Source organism: Lagopus leucura, unplaced genomic scaffold (genome assembly GCF_019238085.1).
Source record: "Lagopus leucura isolate 7727_CA_CO unplaced genomic scaffold, USGS_WTPT01 Super-Scaffold_100002, whole genome shotgun sequence".
Classification (NCBI taxonomy): Eukaryota; Metazoa; Chordata; class Aves; order Galliformes; family Phasianidae; genus Lagopus; species Lagopus leucura.
The window spans coordinates 79,730,644-79,748,177 of record NW_024962263.1 but is presented as its reverse complement, the minus strand read 5'-3'; the positions used below and the strand labels follow the sequence as shown (position 1 = coordinate 79,748,177).

The following is a 17,534-nucleotide window of genomic DNA, read 5'->3' as shown; positions in this document are numbered from 1 at the left end:
TTCCCAGGCAATTTAGGACAGGGTCCTGTTGCTGTTTCCAAACGGACAGCCAGGACTTTTATAAGTGAACTTTCCTCTCTGTGTCTATTTATTATATGTAAACATTTGCCAGAAAAACACCACTTGGGCATGCTCAGTACCAGCCAGGTCATTGCAAAAGGCAACGGCGGTATCACATGTGATAACTGTGAGAAGTCCATATGCGCCTATTCTTAGTGCTGGAATGTATACAATGCCCCACCGCCTCGCGCTCCTGCACAAAGCTCCTGAAAGCGGCAAAAGTGACTTCAGAATAAACACGTCCAGAAATCACCTTCTATGAATCACTTACCTACTGAAAGAAACGTCCTGTGGGTTTATAGTTTTTATCCAGGCTCTAGCTATGGAAAATCTCAGCAGAGAATAAGCGACAGAGAGTAAGTGCATGCAGGGAAGGACATCAGAAGGTAAACATTTCTACCGTACGATTTCACTGCAGATTAAGCGGTTAGGCATGAAATAAATACTCATCAGATTGTTCTGCCTGGCACTTAATTTAGTCATTGTGTGTCTGATTAACATAAAAAAACCACAGCTAAGCAGAGTGAATAAATAACTGTTTTAATGCAGATTCCCAGTCTCTAGGGTTTAGTTAGCCCTGCTGCAGAGTTCAGCTCTGCCAGATTTACATTCTTTGGGAATGACTAACTCTAGGGGAAAGAGACGCAAGTTACTAAACTGCTAATACTTTAAAATAGTGAATAAATGTCCAAGCGCATTTATTCGACATGATTAAAACGAACCTCCCCACTGCTTCGGCCGTTCAGCTTTCATCCCAAATCAGTGAGATAACTTCAGTGCTTTTGCTTCTTGCCAGAGACACAGGCAATGCTGACCCCGGAGCTGCAATCTATCTGATAAATTTATAAAAATTTTAAAGGGTTTTTGTGACCTTTTAGCTTCTTTATTACTTTCCCACTGTGCTTAACCCATGTTCCATTTTTATGCTTAACAGCGAATGAATATTTAGAGCAACATCAAAGTCCTGATTTGTTCCCTTGGAGCTGGATATTTCTATAAAAGCTGCTAAGAATTTGTTTTTTTCTGCCAAGCCCAGACTTCATCTCTCTCTTTGCTATGGAGGAGAGATCTGCTGAGGAGTTTCTCTTCAAAGACCAAGACTTCTCCTCCGAACTGCTGAGGCAGCTGAATGCGCTGCGGCAGAGCAGGATGCTGACTGATGTTACCCTCTGCTCTGGGGGCTTTGAAGTCCCCTGCCACAGAAACGTTCTGGCTGCCAGCAGCCCATACTTCAAGGCGATGTTCTGTAACAACTTCAAAGAGAGTCACCAAGCTAAAGTCACCCTGAAGGGTATTGATGCTGAAATTTTGGACCAGATTATCCTTTACATTTACACAGGGGAGATTCTCATATCTGCTGAGAATGTCTTGTACCTCTTGGAGACAGCATCCATGCTGCAGTACGCTAAGCTGTTTGAGGCCTGCTCTGCCTACCTCCAAGATAAGCTGACTCCTGACAACTGTCTAAGCATGATCAGACTGGCAAAAATCTTGAACTGCCAAAGCCTGAATAAGAAGGCCAAGACTATGGCTTTGAAATGTTTTCCTGAAGTGGCCTCTTCTGAGGACCTCAAGGATCTCTGTCCTTTGGAGCTCCTCGATTACCTTGGGGATGATGAGCTCTGTGGGGAGGAGGAGCAGGTCTTCGAGACACTCATGGTCTGGATCCGGCATGACCTGCAGGCAAGACAGCGCTACATCCAAGACTTGTTCAAGAAGGTCCGGCTTCAGTACGTCCATCCAACTTTCCTCTTCCATTTCATTGCCAATGACTCCCTTGTTCAGTCTTCACCCACTTGCAGGAGCATTCTCGAGTCAGCTCGGAGACAGATGTTCTCCTTGTACAGCACCAACGCACCTGACATCAAGCCAATGGTACACGTTCCTCGCAGATACTCCAACCAAGAGTTCCTCATCATCATTGGTGGCAGGAAGGACAACCAGCAGACCACAAGGGATGTCCTGCTCTATGATGACAAGACTAATCAATGGCTAAGCCTGGCCAAACTTCCTGTGCGCCTGTACAAAGCATCTGCAGTGAGCTTACACAGTAATATTTATGTGCTTGGAGGGATGCCTGTTAGCAACAAGAAAAGTCCAGTCAGCGATAATATTTACATTTACTCCCTCAAACTCAATCAGTGGAGGTTGGTTGAGCCTATGCTAGTTCCACGTTATTCCCACAGAAGCTTGGCATATAAAAATTATATTTTATCATTCGGTGGAATTGGTGAAAACCAAGAAATCCTGAATTCTGTGGAAAGATATGACAGCATCTACAACACCTGTGAGAGCATGGCAAACATGCCTGTTGCTGTCCTTCATCCTGCTGTTGCTGCCAAAGACCAGAGGGTGTACCTTTTTGGGGGAGAAGACATTATGCAAAACCCTGTCCGGCTTATCCAGGTAACAGTCAGTCCTCCTTGACATAGGCAGTTTTGCCTCAATTTGTCTGTGGTTCATCATCACGTTGATGAAGAAGTCAATTCCAAAACAAAACTTTCTTGTGAGTTGCAACAGCAGGCAGGACGAGTTGACCATTGCTTCAAGGAAGTCTTGAGTCTAAGGAGCATTGTTGTTCTTTCATTTTCCCCATGGAATATTTTTCAGACATAAGGCCTGAGGCCCTTCCTCTGGTTCTGACTCTGTCACAGGAGAATTTCCTACGGAAGTCTTGGGAGCTCCTGGGGGATGCTGCTATGGCAGGCAATAACTGACCCCATGGCCACCTCCACGTTTGTAACCATTCACCCAAATCAGTGCTTGTTGCTTGGCCAGCCTGCAGCTAAGCTGGAGCCTCAGCTGCACATCTGCTCCTTTGCAGTGACAGCAAAGATGCCAGTTTGAGATCATTAGAGCAATTAGACTCACACTCATCAAAAGACCAGAGCTTAAACTGACAGTTATTTCACATAAACAGTTGTGTTAAAAGTCTGCCACATGTTGCTGGCTCTCTGCCTGCTTTTGGTAGTTAAGCTATATTAGGAAGGTGAAAGATATTAAATCCTTCCTTATCTGATTTGATGCTTTAGTGATGCAATGTTACTTTCCACTTGAGTGTTTTTCACTGGTTTAGGTAGTTTAATTAAAAAGCACCACTAAAAGCCAAAACAGCAGCCAGCACTTGAGCAATACTTACTTATAATGATAATGTTACTTAATTATCAAGGCAAAGGAAACATGATTATCAACGTGGGGAGATGTCCTGAAGATATTTGCTATACTGAGAAGTGGATGACGTGACATAAAAGTTTATGTCACCCACACACAGATGACTGAGTGATCGTCATCTGGCAGCAGTTCTTTTTCTCACATAAATTGATGACTTAGATATCACTCTAGGTCCCATCAACAAGTCTCTTTGCCAACCTGAGTGCATACCAGCCACCAGCACAAATATAGCAGCAGGGCAAACACAGACTGCCAGCAGAGCTAGGTGAAATTGCAGTTGGCTTGCCCAGGAAATGGGGAAGGAAGGCAGAACTACACAGAAAATTGGAAAATGAAGGGATGTGACCTGGGTTTTGGGAGAATGTTAGCCAGGAGTTACAGCAACTTAGTGGCCATAGGATAATTTACAGTGAAGAAGCTTGCACAGGACAGAAACTCTCTGCCTTATTGTACGTGCTGAGCAGCCCATCCAGGGGAACACAAATGCTTTCCAAGGGGACTTACTAGGAAAAAAGGAGTGGGTAAAAAATTCCCAGCAGTTCAAGCCCGTGGATTGTATTCATTAAGACAAAATAAAAACCTTAAATTTCTCTGTAATTACAACTGCCAGTCAAAAAGCAGCATAAACAGCTGTGTGTGCATCTTTATTTATTTGTCAGGTTTACCATGTCTCCAGGAATATGTGGTTTCGGATGGAGACTAGAGTGGTGAAGAACGTCTGTGCTCCAGCTGTTGTGATTGGAGACCAGATTGTTATCGTGGGAGGTAAGGACTCTTTTTCACCCACCCTCCTGCCTGCACATATACAGATCCTGCAAGATTTTGCATGCTTCCTGCTCAGGATGACACTGCTCTGGCCAGGGATCATCAGAGTGGCAGCCAGCTATGTCAGCAATGAGAATCATTGATGCTGAGCATGGCTATCATGCTGCAGGAGCAAAAGTCACGTACGAGCTGCAACAGCATGTGGCACTTGTGAGGGAGAAGTGGATTATGCCCAGTCTCCATACACATCTCGCATGGGGTTTCAGGGCCATGAAGGTGGTGGGGACAAATTATTTACAGGCATCTTCTCACTCTGTTAACAGGACTTAAGTGGGGAAAAATGGGGTAAAGCCTGTGAGTTACTTCTCTGTAGAGGAAGCAAGGAAGAAAAAAGGCATGGGGCTCTGCCCCTCCTCTTACTCATAGCTTGTTCCTCTCTGAAGGCTTTCCTTGGAAAGGTAAAGAGCACGGTTTCCACATGGCCATGGGCAGTTTGTTGGGATGGGTGGGTTAAGGGGCTCATTGCTGGAGTTGAGAGGTCCACTGTTCCTGCAGCTGCCTCCTGGAGGCAATGGAGAAATGCTCTGAGAGGGGCATGAGCCATCTGGAGAGGAGAAACTTCTCCAACCTGTTCAACACAAGAATCCGTCTCTGTCCATGGCACTTTGACAGATCACATTGGTAGTGACCAAGCTCAGCACTCCACAGTCCTTAATGCAGCTTCCCTGACTAGAATCTGGCAAGAGAAAGCACGTTAGATTATTTAAGAAAGAATGAGACATAGAGAAGCATTAACAGAGGAGTGAACCTGTATAACATAGGACTCAAAAGCACTGTGTTTCCCTACAAGAGGCCACTGCTACCTTTTGCAATGCACCTTTTATCTGAAGAGCCTGTGTTGACCCCAGATGCTGATGGTATCAGGTTAGGGAAAGTGGATTCAAGGCCTGCACAACAAGGCCCAAAGCAGTTTGCTTGCCATGAGCTTTCTTGATTATCTACATAGACAAGAGATACACAGACAAGCTACTGCTGGGGAACAAACTTCTTACCTCCATTGCTCATGACCCATACCAGCCCCTGCCTCTCAGTGCTGTGAGGTTGAACTACCCCTCGGTGGTAGAGCCAACCGCTGGGCTGCCAGCACGGTGGACAACACAGAAGTGACACGGAGGGTACAGGAATGGAATAAGCAGCAGAGGGAGCACACTATCATGTACACAGCACCGTTTGGTTTACAGCTGCAACTCCAACCCAGAAAGGCATTGTTGCTCCCCCTGTCCCTTCTGGCTTCCTACATACCATTGGTTTCCATATTTCTGAGTGAAGCTCTAGAAGCCTTTTGGGTAAAGGGAAATACTTAAGGACGTCTGAAAGTGCATATGGAAAACTGCAAGCTCCAAGTGTGTTCAGTAGGTTGACTGCCACCAGTGCTCATTGAGCCTTAGCTGTCAAGGTGATAGGAGACAGGATGAAGACAAACAGGAAGGTATACAGGCAAGCAGTTCTGTGACAGATCATTATTTCCCATCTTAGATATCTTAGTTCTGCCAAATTATGTACCAGTATGAACTGAGCCACTAACCCTAATTCGCATCTGTCTCTTCTATCTCCATCTTTGCATTAGGATACACTCGGAGAATAATTGCTTATGATACAAAAGGCAACAAGTTTGTCAAATGTGCAGACATGAGGGACAGGCGAATGCATCATGGGGCCACTGTCATCAAGAACAAGCTGTATGTTACAGGAGGACGATGTCTCACTGTGGACAATGTCATTGAAGATTCAGATTCTTTGGACTGCTATGACCCAGAGACTGACACATGGACACCAAAGGGAAAACTGCCACACAAACTCTTTGACCATGGATGCCTTACACTCCAGTGTGTACCCTGTTCTAACCTTCTCTGAATTACATTTGGTACTTCCCAGGTGTTTGTTGTTTTCCTCCTCCTTGCTCTGCATAGAGCACAGAGAATCATCCTGTAGTCCCAACAACTCTTGTTCTTGAAGGTCCTAGTGGGGTTGGTCATTCCCCAATTACTCTGCCAGAAAGATCATGATCTTCATGCTCATGCCATATTCATCTGACCAATACTGCATGTGGCACTGCTGAAGTCCTGCCTTCAGGCATTATCCATAATCTCAAGAGAAAGCAGGAAAAATTACTGGGTAGGAACCTGGTGCAGGATTTAGCCTTGTGAAGACTTTGAAGTGAAAGGCAGACAGGAGTGCTGGTACTTCCAGAGGAAGTAAAATCTGGGTAACCTCATTTATGTTAGCATGCAAAGAAGCAGAACTATTCAGCTGCATGTCATGGCCCATACTGCTTCAAGTCGACCAAGTTTTCTATTTCCAGTTGCAGCAACATTTGGAATAGGAAGCCCCAAGCTCTGAATGTGTAGCCAGCCTGGAAGCATCTGTCTGCATGAGCAGTAAACATCTTATGAGACTGACACTTTTAATGTTTCTAATATCAATAGAAAACTGATATAAAAAATATTAAAAGGCTGATGCTTTGATCTAAATGCTTACATTACAAGATGCAGATTTGATTTTCTTGAGATACCTCTCTTTCATGTTGCAGTGAAGATTTTTGTTTCAATTGCCTGCTCTTCGAAGGAGCAGAAGGGTAATGGAAATAAAGATTATCTGTGGCTTCTTTTTGGAAGGATTTTGCTTTGAAGGAAGCTTCCTTTTTCCTTTGCACTGAGGATAGAAGTAGGGTTGGTTAGGAAGATCTTCAGCTGATGGTATTCCTGAAATTAGAAATAACAAAAGAGCAGATGGAGGAAAGGAGATGTAAAAGAGATGATGTATTTGGGTGAAACATCTTTTTCCCTTTCTCCTCTTTCCAAACCACTGGAAAGCAGTGATGAGACAATGCCAGTGACAGGAAACCAGCTTTCCAAGAAGAGCAAATCTAAGTCTGCCACTTGGCAGAGCAGCTCTGGCTCCACCAATATTTTTATGGGGTTCTGCCAGTATTTTTATGGGAGGGGATTAATCATCAGATACTGAGCAGGCTGTGAACTGATTATTAGGCTTGGTAAGATTGTTGAGATAACAAGGAGCATTTAAGATTGCTCTGGTGACCACCATCTAGAAAAAGAATAGCATAAAATACACACCATTTTCCTCATATTCAGAAGAAAGTGGGACTTTTCCAAGGGCACAGGGTGGCTTGAGGAAACCACACTCAACCATCCTCTTCACAGAAGGCTGCACAGCCACGTGGTCATCACCATGTTGCAGGACACTAGTTCCAACCTCTATGATATCCTCTTGTAAATCTGTAACCAGAAGCAGAAAGTCAACAGAAATAGTTAACAAAGCTGGAGGTTGGAAGGAGGACTTGCATATTGAATGCTATTTTAACAATGCAAAATAAAATGTTTATTTTTGTTTGTATGAGCTTTGTGTTGAGGAGTCCCCATTGTCTCCTCTACATTGTTGATAAAGGGAACTGTTTTTGTATCAGTGGTTTTTGCCTGGGTTTCCTTCTAAGGAGCTGAGTAAACCAACAAGAAATAAGTGGAAACCCAAACTCATCCCCCCGCTCGGAAGCCGCTGGCTACAGTTCTCCTGCCTTTCAGTCTATATCATCATCTCCTCCCGTGCAAAGCAGGGCTAAATCACAGCACTTGCCAAATTGGACCAGAGCAGTGATTCATTCTGTTTCCTCACAGGCCAGCTCTGGCTCTCTGGAGAAAGAAGCCTTGTCATGGCCAATTATGGACAGCCTGCCCATGGGAGTTGTTTATTCCTAAACTCTCAGTGGCACTTTCCCAAACTTTTTCCTGTTGTGATCCCACTCAGCTCAAAGACTCTGGGAGACGCCAGTCATTGCCACACATTGTAGCTCACACGGATTCCTGCCAGGCTCGTGACTGTACCCAGAACTGAGGGGGAAAAAAAGCCAACTTGGGGTCATAACCCTGTATTTGCAAATCGTTGTCACAGTCATTGGTTTATGCTTGGAAGCAGACAGATTTTCTTAATTCCCATATCATATAACTAACAATTTTCTCAGTATTCACACAAGGACCAAATAGTACCTCTCATAACTGACACTGGGCAGGAAACGGAGTGCAAAGAAAAGGAACAGTCACAGCAGTGCTGAGCACAGCATTCTTCCCCTGGCCTTTAAGGAGGCTCACATCACCCTCCGTTCTTTCAGGGCAGGGCTCTATTGCCTCAGGGCCGGAGCTAAAAGGAGAAGGGATGCTGCTTGTCTGCTCAGACTCTGGCCACCACCTGATCCACTCAGAGCAATATCTATTTACCCTCCCAAGTGCTTTGCAGCTGTGCTTAGTGGTGATACGTGTGAAAGCTCTTCTAGCAGGAGTTAGCAAGGCAACCCCTCCTCCAATGTCAGGAGGAGACTTCTCTGAACCTGGTCTGCAGGGCCACCACTACCCCCTACACTTTCTGAATCATCATGTGCTTTTCCAGAGGCCTCATCATCCTGATGTGTGAGCATTCAAGTGTTCGATTCAATGGGAATCCCTTATTGGAGGGAAGCAAGATACTTCACAAATATGTTTGTGGCTCCATGCAGATGTGGGTATTGCTCTTTATTTCATAACTGTGGAGACCAAAGAAATGAGGGTTTGCAGAAAGGATACTTGATTTTGAGGGCAGAGCAGCTGCTGGATTTTCCCGAATCAAGGAGGGCTGTGAAGACTCATCACTTCCAAAGTCTCATATCTGAGTGTCCCATAACAGTCACTAAATCACGGAAACTGTAGGACTGAGTCTGAAAGCAGGCTGCTCGCAAGTTACCCAATCCCTCATCACACGTACATGTCCAGCACATTGAAAATCTCCCATGAGAGACACTTTGCTCCCTCCCCAGCGTACACACTAGAGTGCTTTAGTAACCTCTCAGCGTTCAACAACCTAAAACTTTTTTGCTGTACATTCAGCTATCCCCACATAGTTAAGGGGCAATTGATTACCCTCTGTGGTGTCACATCATTCTTTACATTTTTGAAGTTTTTTAGCACTTTGAATTCTGTAGACTAAACAAACCCAGCCCCTTCAATCTTGCCTCATAAGTAATGTTTCTGGACCTCCTATCATTTCTGTTCCTCTCCCTTGGGCAATTTCCAATTTGTCTGTATTATTTTTTTTTTATTTTTTATTTTAAGCACAGCATTATGGTGCCAAAGAAGTGCATTGAATCCCTCCTGCATCTTACCCACAGTACACCCAGCCACGCAGCCCAGCAGGATATTTGCTTTTTGCAGCAGCTTGAGGTTGGTTGTGCTCAGGACTAAGGAACGTGTGCAAGTTTGGGCACAGTCACATGGAAAGTCTGTGGGGAATCCAAGCTGTCCCAGGGCTGTGCCTTAACTCCATCTTCGCTTTGTCTCACCAGGGCCCTGAGCCAGACCCTGTTGAAAACAATGAGTTTCTCCATGGGCTTTGGACCAGGCCCTAATTACTGTGTTCTCAGCTGGAATCTTCACTAATTCTATTAATTTTAACAGCAAATATTTAACGTTTGAGTCATTTTTTTAGACTAGGGAAAATGTTTTAGGCAAAAGAAAAAAGAAAGATGATAACACTTTCTTTTTAACCTTCTTCCATTTCCCTCACTGGAAGCCCACAGCTGAACCCCACCACCCAGACAGCTCATGGCAGTAGGCAGCACCGCTTTGATCTTAGCAAAGAGCTCCATAGGTTAAGCCTGTGCTTTTTCACTGTAACCATTTCTCAAACAGTGCGATCCTTTCCAAGGGCGGCCTTTTGCTTGTGCACTAATATGTGTTTATAATCATAACGCATTTCCTGCTTCTTTTTGATTAAACACACCTGACGAAGTTGAAAAGCTGTTTCTGCATAAATAAACGGGCACAGCGAGTTCAGCCTCCGTCGGTCTTTTTTCCAACCGTTAAGGAGTTCATTGCGAGGTGAATCCTCTAGCTGAGAAGGAAACAGTTGGGGAGAGCATATCTGAATAGTACACGGGGTAACTTATCCCTGGCGTTGTTCCTTAGCCTGACCTGAGAGACATTAATAATTGAGAGCGGCAAAAACAATCCCTTTTTTCAAAATATAAACATACATACTTTCTTTTTTCCAGCTGCTAAAGCTCCCCCACAGACATTAAACGCTCGTATTCTTCGTGACACAAATGAGCACAAATTCCTCCCTGCAACAAGCTGAGACCTGCTAACTAGTGGGCAGCTAATGGTGTTTTCAGCAGCTTTTTTAGACTAGCTTGTGCATGATGCATAGGAAGGAACATGTATCTCAGGTTTTGTCACTAAAGTCAATGGGGCTGTACCGAGTTTGTGCCGGAGCACTGAGATTGATCTGGGCTCTTCTGTTTACTGAGGTTTCCAAAACAGCAGCAGAGAAGCAAGGAGCCCAACTGCCCTGTCACTCTGTGGGCTGCCCACGTGTTCCAGCTGCTGCTTGTCATTTTGCTGTGTGGCTTTGTTTGCCTGCGTTGCTTTCTTGCTGTGAGAACTCTTTCCGAGAAAAGCAAGGAGCAGCGTGTCTTGAGAAGTCCCGAGCCTTTAGCTGCATACCTTGAAGTGTTGTAATCACAAGCCATCCCCACCACCGTTGGAGATGCTTTAGGTTCAGGGTGAAATACTGCTGGAGGTGGGGAAATGTGGCAGAAAACGGTCCACCTCTTCATCTGGTCAGGAGATATCTATTTATAACCCATCCTCTTTTATCCAGTCCTCCCATATGCAGTCTTCCCAAAAATTGTTTCTGGGTCTTGTTGAAGGAGCCATGTTCCATTACACCTCCCTAAACAAGACAGACTCACTGGATCAGAGCAGAGGCACATCCCCATCCTCAGGTACACTGATGCCACGGCCTTAAGAACAAATTTCCCCTGGACTTGGCTCCTTGTTGAAGTTTCTCTTTCCTCTTGCACATTCTTAGGCCAAAGTTCTGAGCACATGTGCTCTGTGGGTGCCCTGAAGTGGCAATGACACCCCAAGACTGTAGAAAATGACACCAGGGACTCTTAACTCCTTTTAAAACCCCAGTTTTCAAGGTAGTGGGATGCTCCTGGTCTGGCAAAACAACCAAAATCGACCAGACCCTTAGTGCAGATTCCAGACACCTTTCTACAAGAGCAGGGGGACAGTGGGTGAATGTGTCCAGCCCTGAGGAGCAGAGAGAAATCTGTATGAGAGCTGCTGAAATGTGCAGCTTGGCTATGAACCTTTGGTGCTGGGAAAGCACAGTGTTTTATCCAGATCAGCAGCCAGTCCTGGAATTAATAATGTTGATTAAACAGTTTTGATGTGTATGGTATGTGGAGATAAGGGCCCAGTTCCCAAGGGCTTCCCATGAAAATGAGATATTAACCATAACAGATGTGATGTTCACCCTGACAAGGGTGAGGGAAGCTGCTGCAAGGCAAGATGCAAGTACAAACCAAGGGGGCAAAAGAGGCAGCTCTGGGGAGAGCAAAGTTACCATGAACTTGCTGGATCTGCTTCAGTGCTGAAATGACGTAGACCCTGGCACCAGGCAGATCGAAAGCAAGGGAAATATGCCTGCTTTATGTTGTTATGACACATACGTTTCCCAGAAAATGACTTTAAAGAGTACCAGAGGCTCAAACATTGTTCTGTTTATCTGTTCCCTGGGCAGGGCTCTTACTCTTACAGACAGCCTGAGCACTACAGAGCATGGCCCCTGTCACGAAAATTCTGCCTTTGGCATAAACAGCATTATCAAGTGTGACACAGGAAACCAGTGCAGGGCATCAGGGCATGAGTGGCCATAGCCTGCTGCCACCTGGCAGGATGGCATCCCTTGGGGGCAAGCAAAGGGCCGAGTCCTGGAGGAGACTCTACTGCTCTGCACTGCGGTTCACAGATAGGCTCCCAGTGGCAGAGCACAAATCTTCCTGCTGCCATTGCCAGGTGTTTTCCCAGGGTTTGTCCTGTGCAAAGGTCTGGAAGGACGTCTTGTCACCCAGGTTGTGTCTATGTTGCCCACAGCTGTGAGCTTTAGGCCACGCTTCTGCCCTGGATCCCCTTTCAAGAGAGTTTGCACATGGATTAACTATTAATAGGATCCCAAATTTCCCCAGCTACAGCATGAACAAACTCATGCTCATGCAAGCAGTACAGACACAGATAGACAGGGCATCCGAAGGAGAAGGCTCCCAGCAGCTTAACCAGGCACCAGCTCAAGCCTTGAACAAGGACATGGTTTAGTGGTAGGACTCAGTAGTTCAGGCTGATGGTTGGAGCTGATGATCTTAAAGGTCTTTTCCAGCCTAAATGATTCTATGATTCTGTGAAAACTGAGAAGTCCTATGAATGTCTTTCAAGAAACTGTGGTATTAAAGGAAAAATTCAGTCCTTTTTATATGAAAGCAGTACTTGGGCTTGAGAGGTGCTGACTGAAGTTCCAAAGTCTTCAAGATAAGAGATTTAGGCTCTAAATAGAGCCTGTCTAACTCTGTTAGAGTTGTCTTTTTGCTCATGATAACTTCAAACAAATGTCAGTACAAGTAGTCAGTTTCTTCTCCAGTCAGAGAAGGTTCTGGACCCTCACCGGAATAACACTCAGTGAAAGAAGAGTGGTCTGCAGACTGAAATGTAAATGACAGAGAAGTCAAAACTGTGTTTGCCCTTCCAAGCTTAATCTTCTGTTTTTAAAAATGACATGCACAATTAATCATAGCTTTCAAACCAAGAGTCCATTACTTGTGATTGCAATGTAAAACACAGTAGTCTTTACCCTAAAGATTTTACGAGGGATGCAGAGCAGAGGATGCAGATGATCCTCAAAGTGTTATCAGCAGAGTTTCAGAGCATTCAGCTCATTCATTAAGCAAGAGCAACACCTTACACCTTAACCTGGATAAATGAAGTACACCTGAGATAAAATTTAGCTCTTCCTAGTGGCTTCCTGGCACACTGACCAGCACACAATCACACTGATCAGCACACAAATTAGACCAGACAAGTACTAAGGCTCAAGGAAGCATGGAATAAGTGGTGGCAAGGCATCAGCTAATGCCATCCTCTTCTGTCTCCAGGTGCCCCACAGCTGGAAGGACACTATCGCCCTAGAACATATATAGGAAAAGAGCTTTTTCTGCTGCTTTTCAACATCCAGATATTCCCCTTCCACAGTAAAGGTAACTGGCAAAAACAAAACAAAACAAAACAAAATGCCTGAGAATGTGATTTTTTCCTGCTTTACAGAGCAAGGAAGGAACACACAGCCAGATAAGGCTCTCTGATTATCAGATACAAACTATAAAAACCACTTAGATTGACTGAAAATACTTCAGCATTTCTCTTTCAGATTTCCAAGGCAATTTCAAAAATAAGGTGATAGGCAGGACAGACAAACCTTGCTAGGCTTGCTAGGGAAATGCAGCTGGGGAGGTGATTACATGTATCAGTTGGGTATTGCCTTTATCATATTTCTTTGATTCTATAAGACATTTTTCCTCTGCTGATCTGTGGTTGGACTAGTGCATGGATTTTCACGTAAATACAATACAGCTTGCAGGGCTGCAGGATGTTGGTGAGCTCACCTTGATCTGGAGAAAATCCCTTGCCCAGGTTTCAGTAGAAATCTGCAGGCACTGTCAGCAGAATCGTGGTTCTGCCAGGCTCAGCGGGATGCTGCACTTGTAGACAGCATGAGTCACTTGCCCTGGAGCTGCAGGAGCAGAGAATATCTGAAGATCTGGATCAGATTGGTGAATCAGCAGCATCTGACACAGTTTAAGAGGTTAAACCTATTTATAGACATAAGAGGGTGATTTTCATAGCTGAAGGGATTGGGTTTTTTTCCTAATAAATTCATAATAAACCATAAGGAGGAGAATACTGAGATTTGTACTCAGTTAACTGCTGAGAAAGAGAGGAGGTTTGTCCAAGACAGGGAAAATGTCAAAGGAGCCAGAAGCTCAGGAGCACATTATCCTCTCTGTCTGACCTTTTATCCGCTCATGGGATTAGGTTATGTTTTCAGGAGAGTGCAAAGCATCCCTAGGGAGACGGACTGTGATCCCAGTGCCTGGTGAACAGATGGGACTCTCCTGGCAGCCATTTCTTCCCATATTTCATACTTTACTCCTATTATCACTACTAGTGGACGTGAGAGTTGGTTTCTCGGTGTACACCAGCAGCAGTTAGGTGGCAGTCAAATGAGAAGGGAGCTCCTGAGTGATCGCAAGCAAAATATGTCATTCCTTTTGTGTCTCCATTGCCACACCATTACAATAAGGATGCTACCCACCCCACAGAGGTATTGCAAACAAATCCTCTAAAGCCTGAAAAAATGCTGTCTCTCATGAACTGCCAAAGGCAGCTTCTGTACAGTCCCACTGCAGCTATCTGCTATTTACAAAGCAACCACACCTACAGTAACAGAACACTGCGCTCTTAAATGAACATAACGATGAACTTACATGAACAGATGATGTGCTGGATAAATACTGAGAGGCATAAAATGAATGGAGGTCTGATTCTGAGCGAGGCTGCCAAAAAATAATAAATGCTCTTTTAAAGACTAGCGATGTTAGGAAAGCCTTTTCTAAATAATAGAGCTGAAGTTAGCCCCCACCTTCTGTCGTTACAATTTGTTTCTGTACGCTGCCTTCCATTGAAATCAAGAATGGATTAAATATGGAGTTACAGACCCTTCAGGAGAAGAATGGCCTTATTAAAAGAACCCGAATACAAGCAGCGTCACACCTGGGGAGCAGAAATGCTGTTGCTTAAGTAATGGCTCTTCTGCCTGGAGGCAGTCTCTCACATAAGCTAGAAGTCTCTCGTCATGTTCCTGGATGTGAAAAGTGTTCATGAAACCTTATTTCAAAATTCAGATTAATTGAAAATCATAAAATACCATGAATTGGAATGGGCTCACAAGGATCATCGAGTCCAACACCTGCCTCCACCCTAGCACCACCCAAAATTCAAACCACTGTCTGAGCACTGTCCAGACACTCCACGAACTCCAGCAGTTCATGGCCATGCCCACTGCCCTGGGGAGCCCATTCTTAGCTTTTCTCTTGGAAAAAAAACAAATATTTTAGCTATTTCAGTATTTTGCACCAGCCTTCCTGAGATGCCTTACGATAGCCTTCCCTCAGCATCTGTTTTATTTTAAGAGGATAAAAATGTATCAAAGTCTCACACATTTTTTTGACACTTTCAAGGTTATCCAGTTACATTATTTGTAAGAATTCACTCTCTCCCTCTTTCTTTTTTGGTAGCTTAAATTTCATAGAGTTGGTGGTGAGGACAGAGACCTGCAGGCTGTGTTGCTTTTAAAAAACATATTTTGTCTGTACTGTGATGAAAACTGCCTGCAAATAGAGGATTGTGAGGATGTTTGGGCAACTGCCATCACTCAGTTAACTTTAAGCTGATTCTAGGAACTGGCAGTACTCAACTATCCAGTTCCAAAGTAGAATTTGTGAACCACAGGAGTTCTTCAACCTTGTCTTCCAAACACCACTCCTGAGGACTCTGCATTCACCACCTGCATTGGTGAGTTCAGTGTATCCTGAAATCTTAAAACTTACATCAGGCATCTCCATTCTTTGGACATTATGTGCTTGCCTCAGCACAAAAAGTGATGCAGAGCACAGATGTCCAAGATGGCAGAAGGAAAGACTTCAGCCATGTCTAAATTCCCTAATTTATCCCCTGGAGTCTGACCTGACATTAGATGGGTAAAATACTTCAAAGCACACTCAAGGTATTGGCTAACACTTCTAGGATAAGCATGGGTCTCCATGGTGCTCAGTGGCTTCTCACACCTTCCCAAAAGTTGCTCTGCTCTGCCCATTTCGAGAGAGGCAAGCAAACCAATTAATTAATTTTGAAAATCCTGACATTGTTCTGTTATGATGAGATCTTCTTGATAACAGCACTCCCCGGAGCGAGCAAGAAGCTTTCCTTGTTTTCTCTCAATCCAAATTCAAGCAAACTTCTGCTGACCTCCTCATTTTGGTGATTTGATTTCAATGGGAAATGGACTGCACAGGAACCTTTGACCTCAAGACTTGTATATTTTCTCTAATATTCTTTTATCTTCACTAAATAACATGCACTAATATTTTAAGCTAATGTTGCTCTTCAGAGGGTCACACACAGTTCAGCAAGCATCTTGCATCCAAAGACTTCTCCAGGTCTCTATTGTTTCCTTTATGTTTTTCTAAATAGGTCAGGTATTTACTTGCTGTTGCTGCAGGGAACAAGCAGAGCCCTTCTAGCTGACAAGTCACTCCATCCAAAATAATGAAAGGAAAACCATATGTAAGCTATACTTTCTGGAAATAAACTGACCCTTCTATAATTACAGGGTCAGGGGAGTACAAGTTACCCTACATGTCCCCGTGTGACTGCCCAAGTTTCTACATAGCAGGAGAGAACAGGTCACACAGATGTAGTTACAGCAATTGAAAGGGGATGCAGAAGAGATGAGGAAACGCCAACAGATTTACAGCAACAGGTGGTTTCCTCCACAGCACCCACCAGGAACAAGCAGAGCTGGTTGCCACGAGGTGCTGAGAGCAACCCCTGTAAAGGACCCTGCACAGCACGTCTGGGGACATGGGGCACCATGGAAAGTAACCAGAGGAACTGGCACCAGCATGTCAGCCCTTTCTTAGAATTGATCCTGAAAGGAGTTTTGGAGAAATCCAATCCTTGCAATAAGGGCTGTAGCTTAGGGCTTTGGAAGCATGGCTTTAGGCACCTGCTGTCCCAGACTGTGTGTGACTATCAACAGATCACTTGGCCACGATGCTCAGATCCCAGAGAGAGCTTAAATACCTTTGTAGATGTGGGCACTGGCGTCTCAGTTCTTCTGTTTCCTTTCCACAGCAGAGAGAAAATAGCTCTTCCCTGCCTCATAGGTTGGAGAAGACAAATGCATTCAGGAGCACCAAGTGCTATTTGATATGATGCTCTTATTTTAGGGTGGTACAGGTGTGATCCTGACCAACTCAGAAGAAATAAGCCATTCCAGTATCTCCATCTGAGCGTGGGTGCCCCATGTGAGCCTGCAAGTATCTGGCAAGCAGAGGACAGGTCACACAGAGGCGGCGTCAGAAATCCAAGCAGTGCATACTGATCCAGAGAAGATTATCAAGCCCTGGGCAGCTAAGGCGGTGAACTCCTAGCAGGTGAAGAAGAAAACAAATAGCACGACATCTGAAATACAGTATTGAGGAATTCTTGGAAGAGCTTTCCATAGGCATTTCAGACAGCCTTGGGTAGAGGGGAAGGGTGTCAGGTGCTCAGAAGCAGATCATGCTTCATCAACTTGATTCTCTACCGTCCTCTTCTCACACGGGGTACTGAGACATCAAGTGCACACGAAATACCACACAGTTTTAGGTCCAGTTTTTTACTTCCAGTTCATGCTCTTGAATTTGTCCAAGAGAAGGAAGAGCTGAACTTCTACATACTAAGCTTACAGAATTACACTGCTGCTATGTGGCTGGGGATTTCAGAAGCTAAAGCCAGATGTAGCCAAGCCCTTCCTAGTCCCACTGACCTTTTCCCATT

General features: G+C 44.6%; 1 protein-coding gene and 2 long non-coding RNA genes across 4 annotated transcripts; 1 reads left to right on the top strand and 2 right to left on the bottom strand.

The window, feature by feature from the left end:
- The first annotated feature begins 230 nt into the window (after positions 1-230).
- On the top strand, positions 231-6,673 carry KLHL38 (kelch like family member 38). 2 transcript variants are annotated; one of them, XM_042870155.1, is made up of 4 exons: positions 231-446; positions 1,097-2,466; positions 3,891-3,996; positions 5,624-6,673. In XM_042870155.1, exons 1-4 carry the CDS (start codon positions 425-427, stop codon positions 5,908-5,910), a joined length of 1,785 nt encoding a protein of 594 aa, XP_042726089.1. In that variant the 5' UTR covers positions 231-424; the 3' UTR covers positions 5,911-6,673. The 2 variants fall into 2 exon arrangements, with proteins under 2 accessions (XP_042726089.1, XP_042726090.1); XM_042870156.1 differs by having other exon boundaries at positions 995-2,466.
- On the bottom strand, positions 6,536-13,606 carry LOC122179341. Its single transcript, XR_006178656.1, has 3 exons — positions 13,538-13,606; positions 7,131-7,292; positions 6,536-6,758 (listed from the first exon to the last, which is right to left on the bottom strand). It is a non-coding gene; the product is annotated as an uncharacterized LOC122179341 (long non-coding RNA).
- Positions 13,607-13,608: 2 nt separating this feature from the next.
- Positions 13,609-16,831, bottom strand: LOC122179342. The gene is made up of 3 exons (XR_006178657.1): positions 16,797-16,831; positions 14,420-14,488; positions 13,609-13,744 (listed from the first exon to the last, which is right to left on the bottom strand). It is a non-coding gene; the product is annotated as an uncharacterized LOC122179342 (long non-coding RNA).
- Between the last annotated feature and the right edge of the window lie 703 nt (positions 16,832-17,534).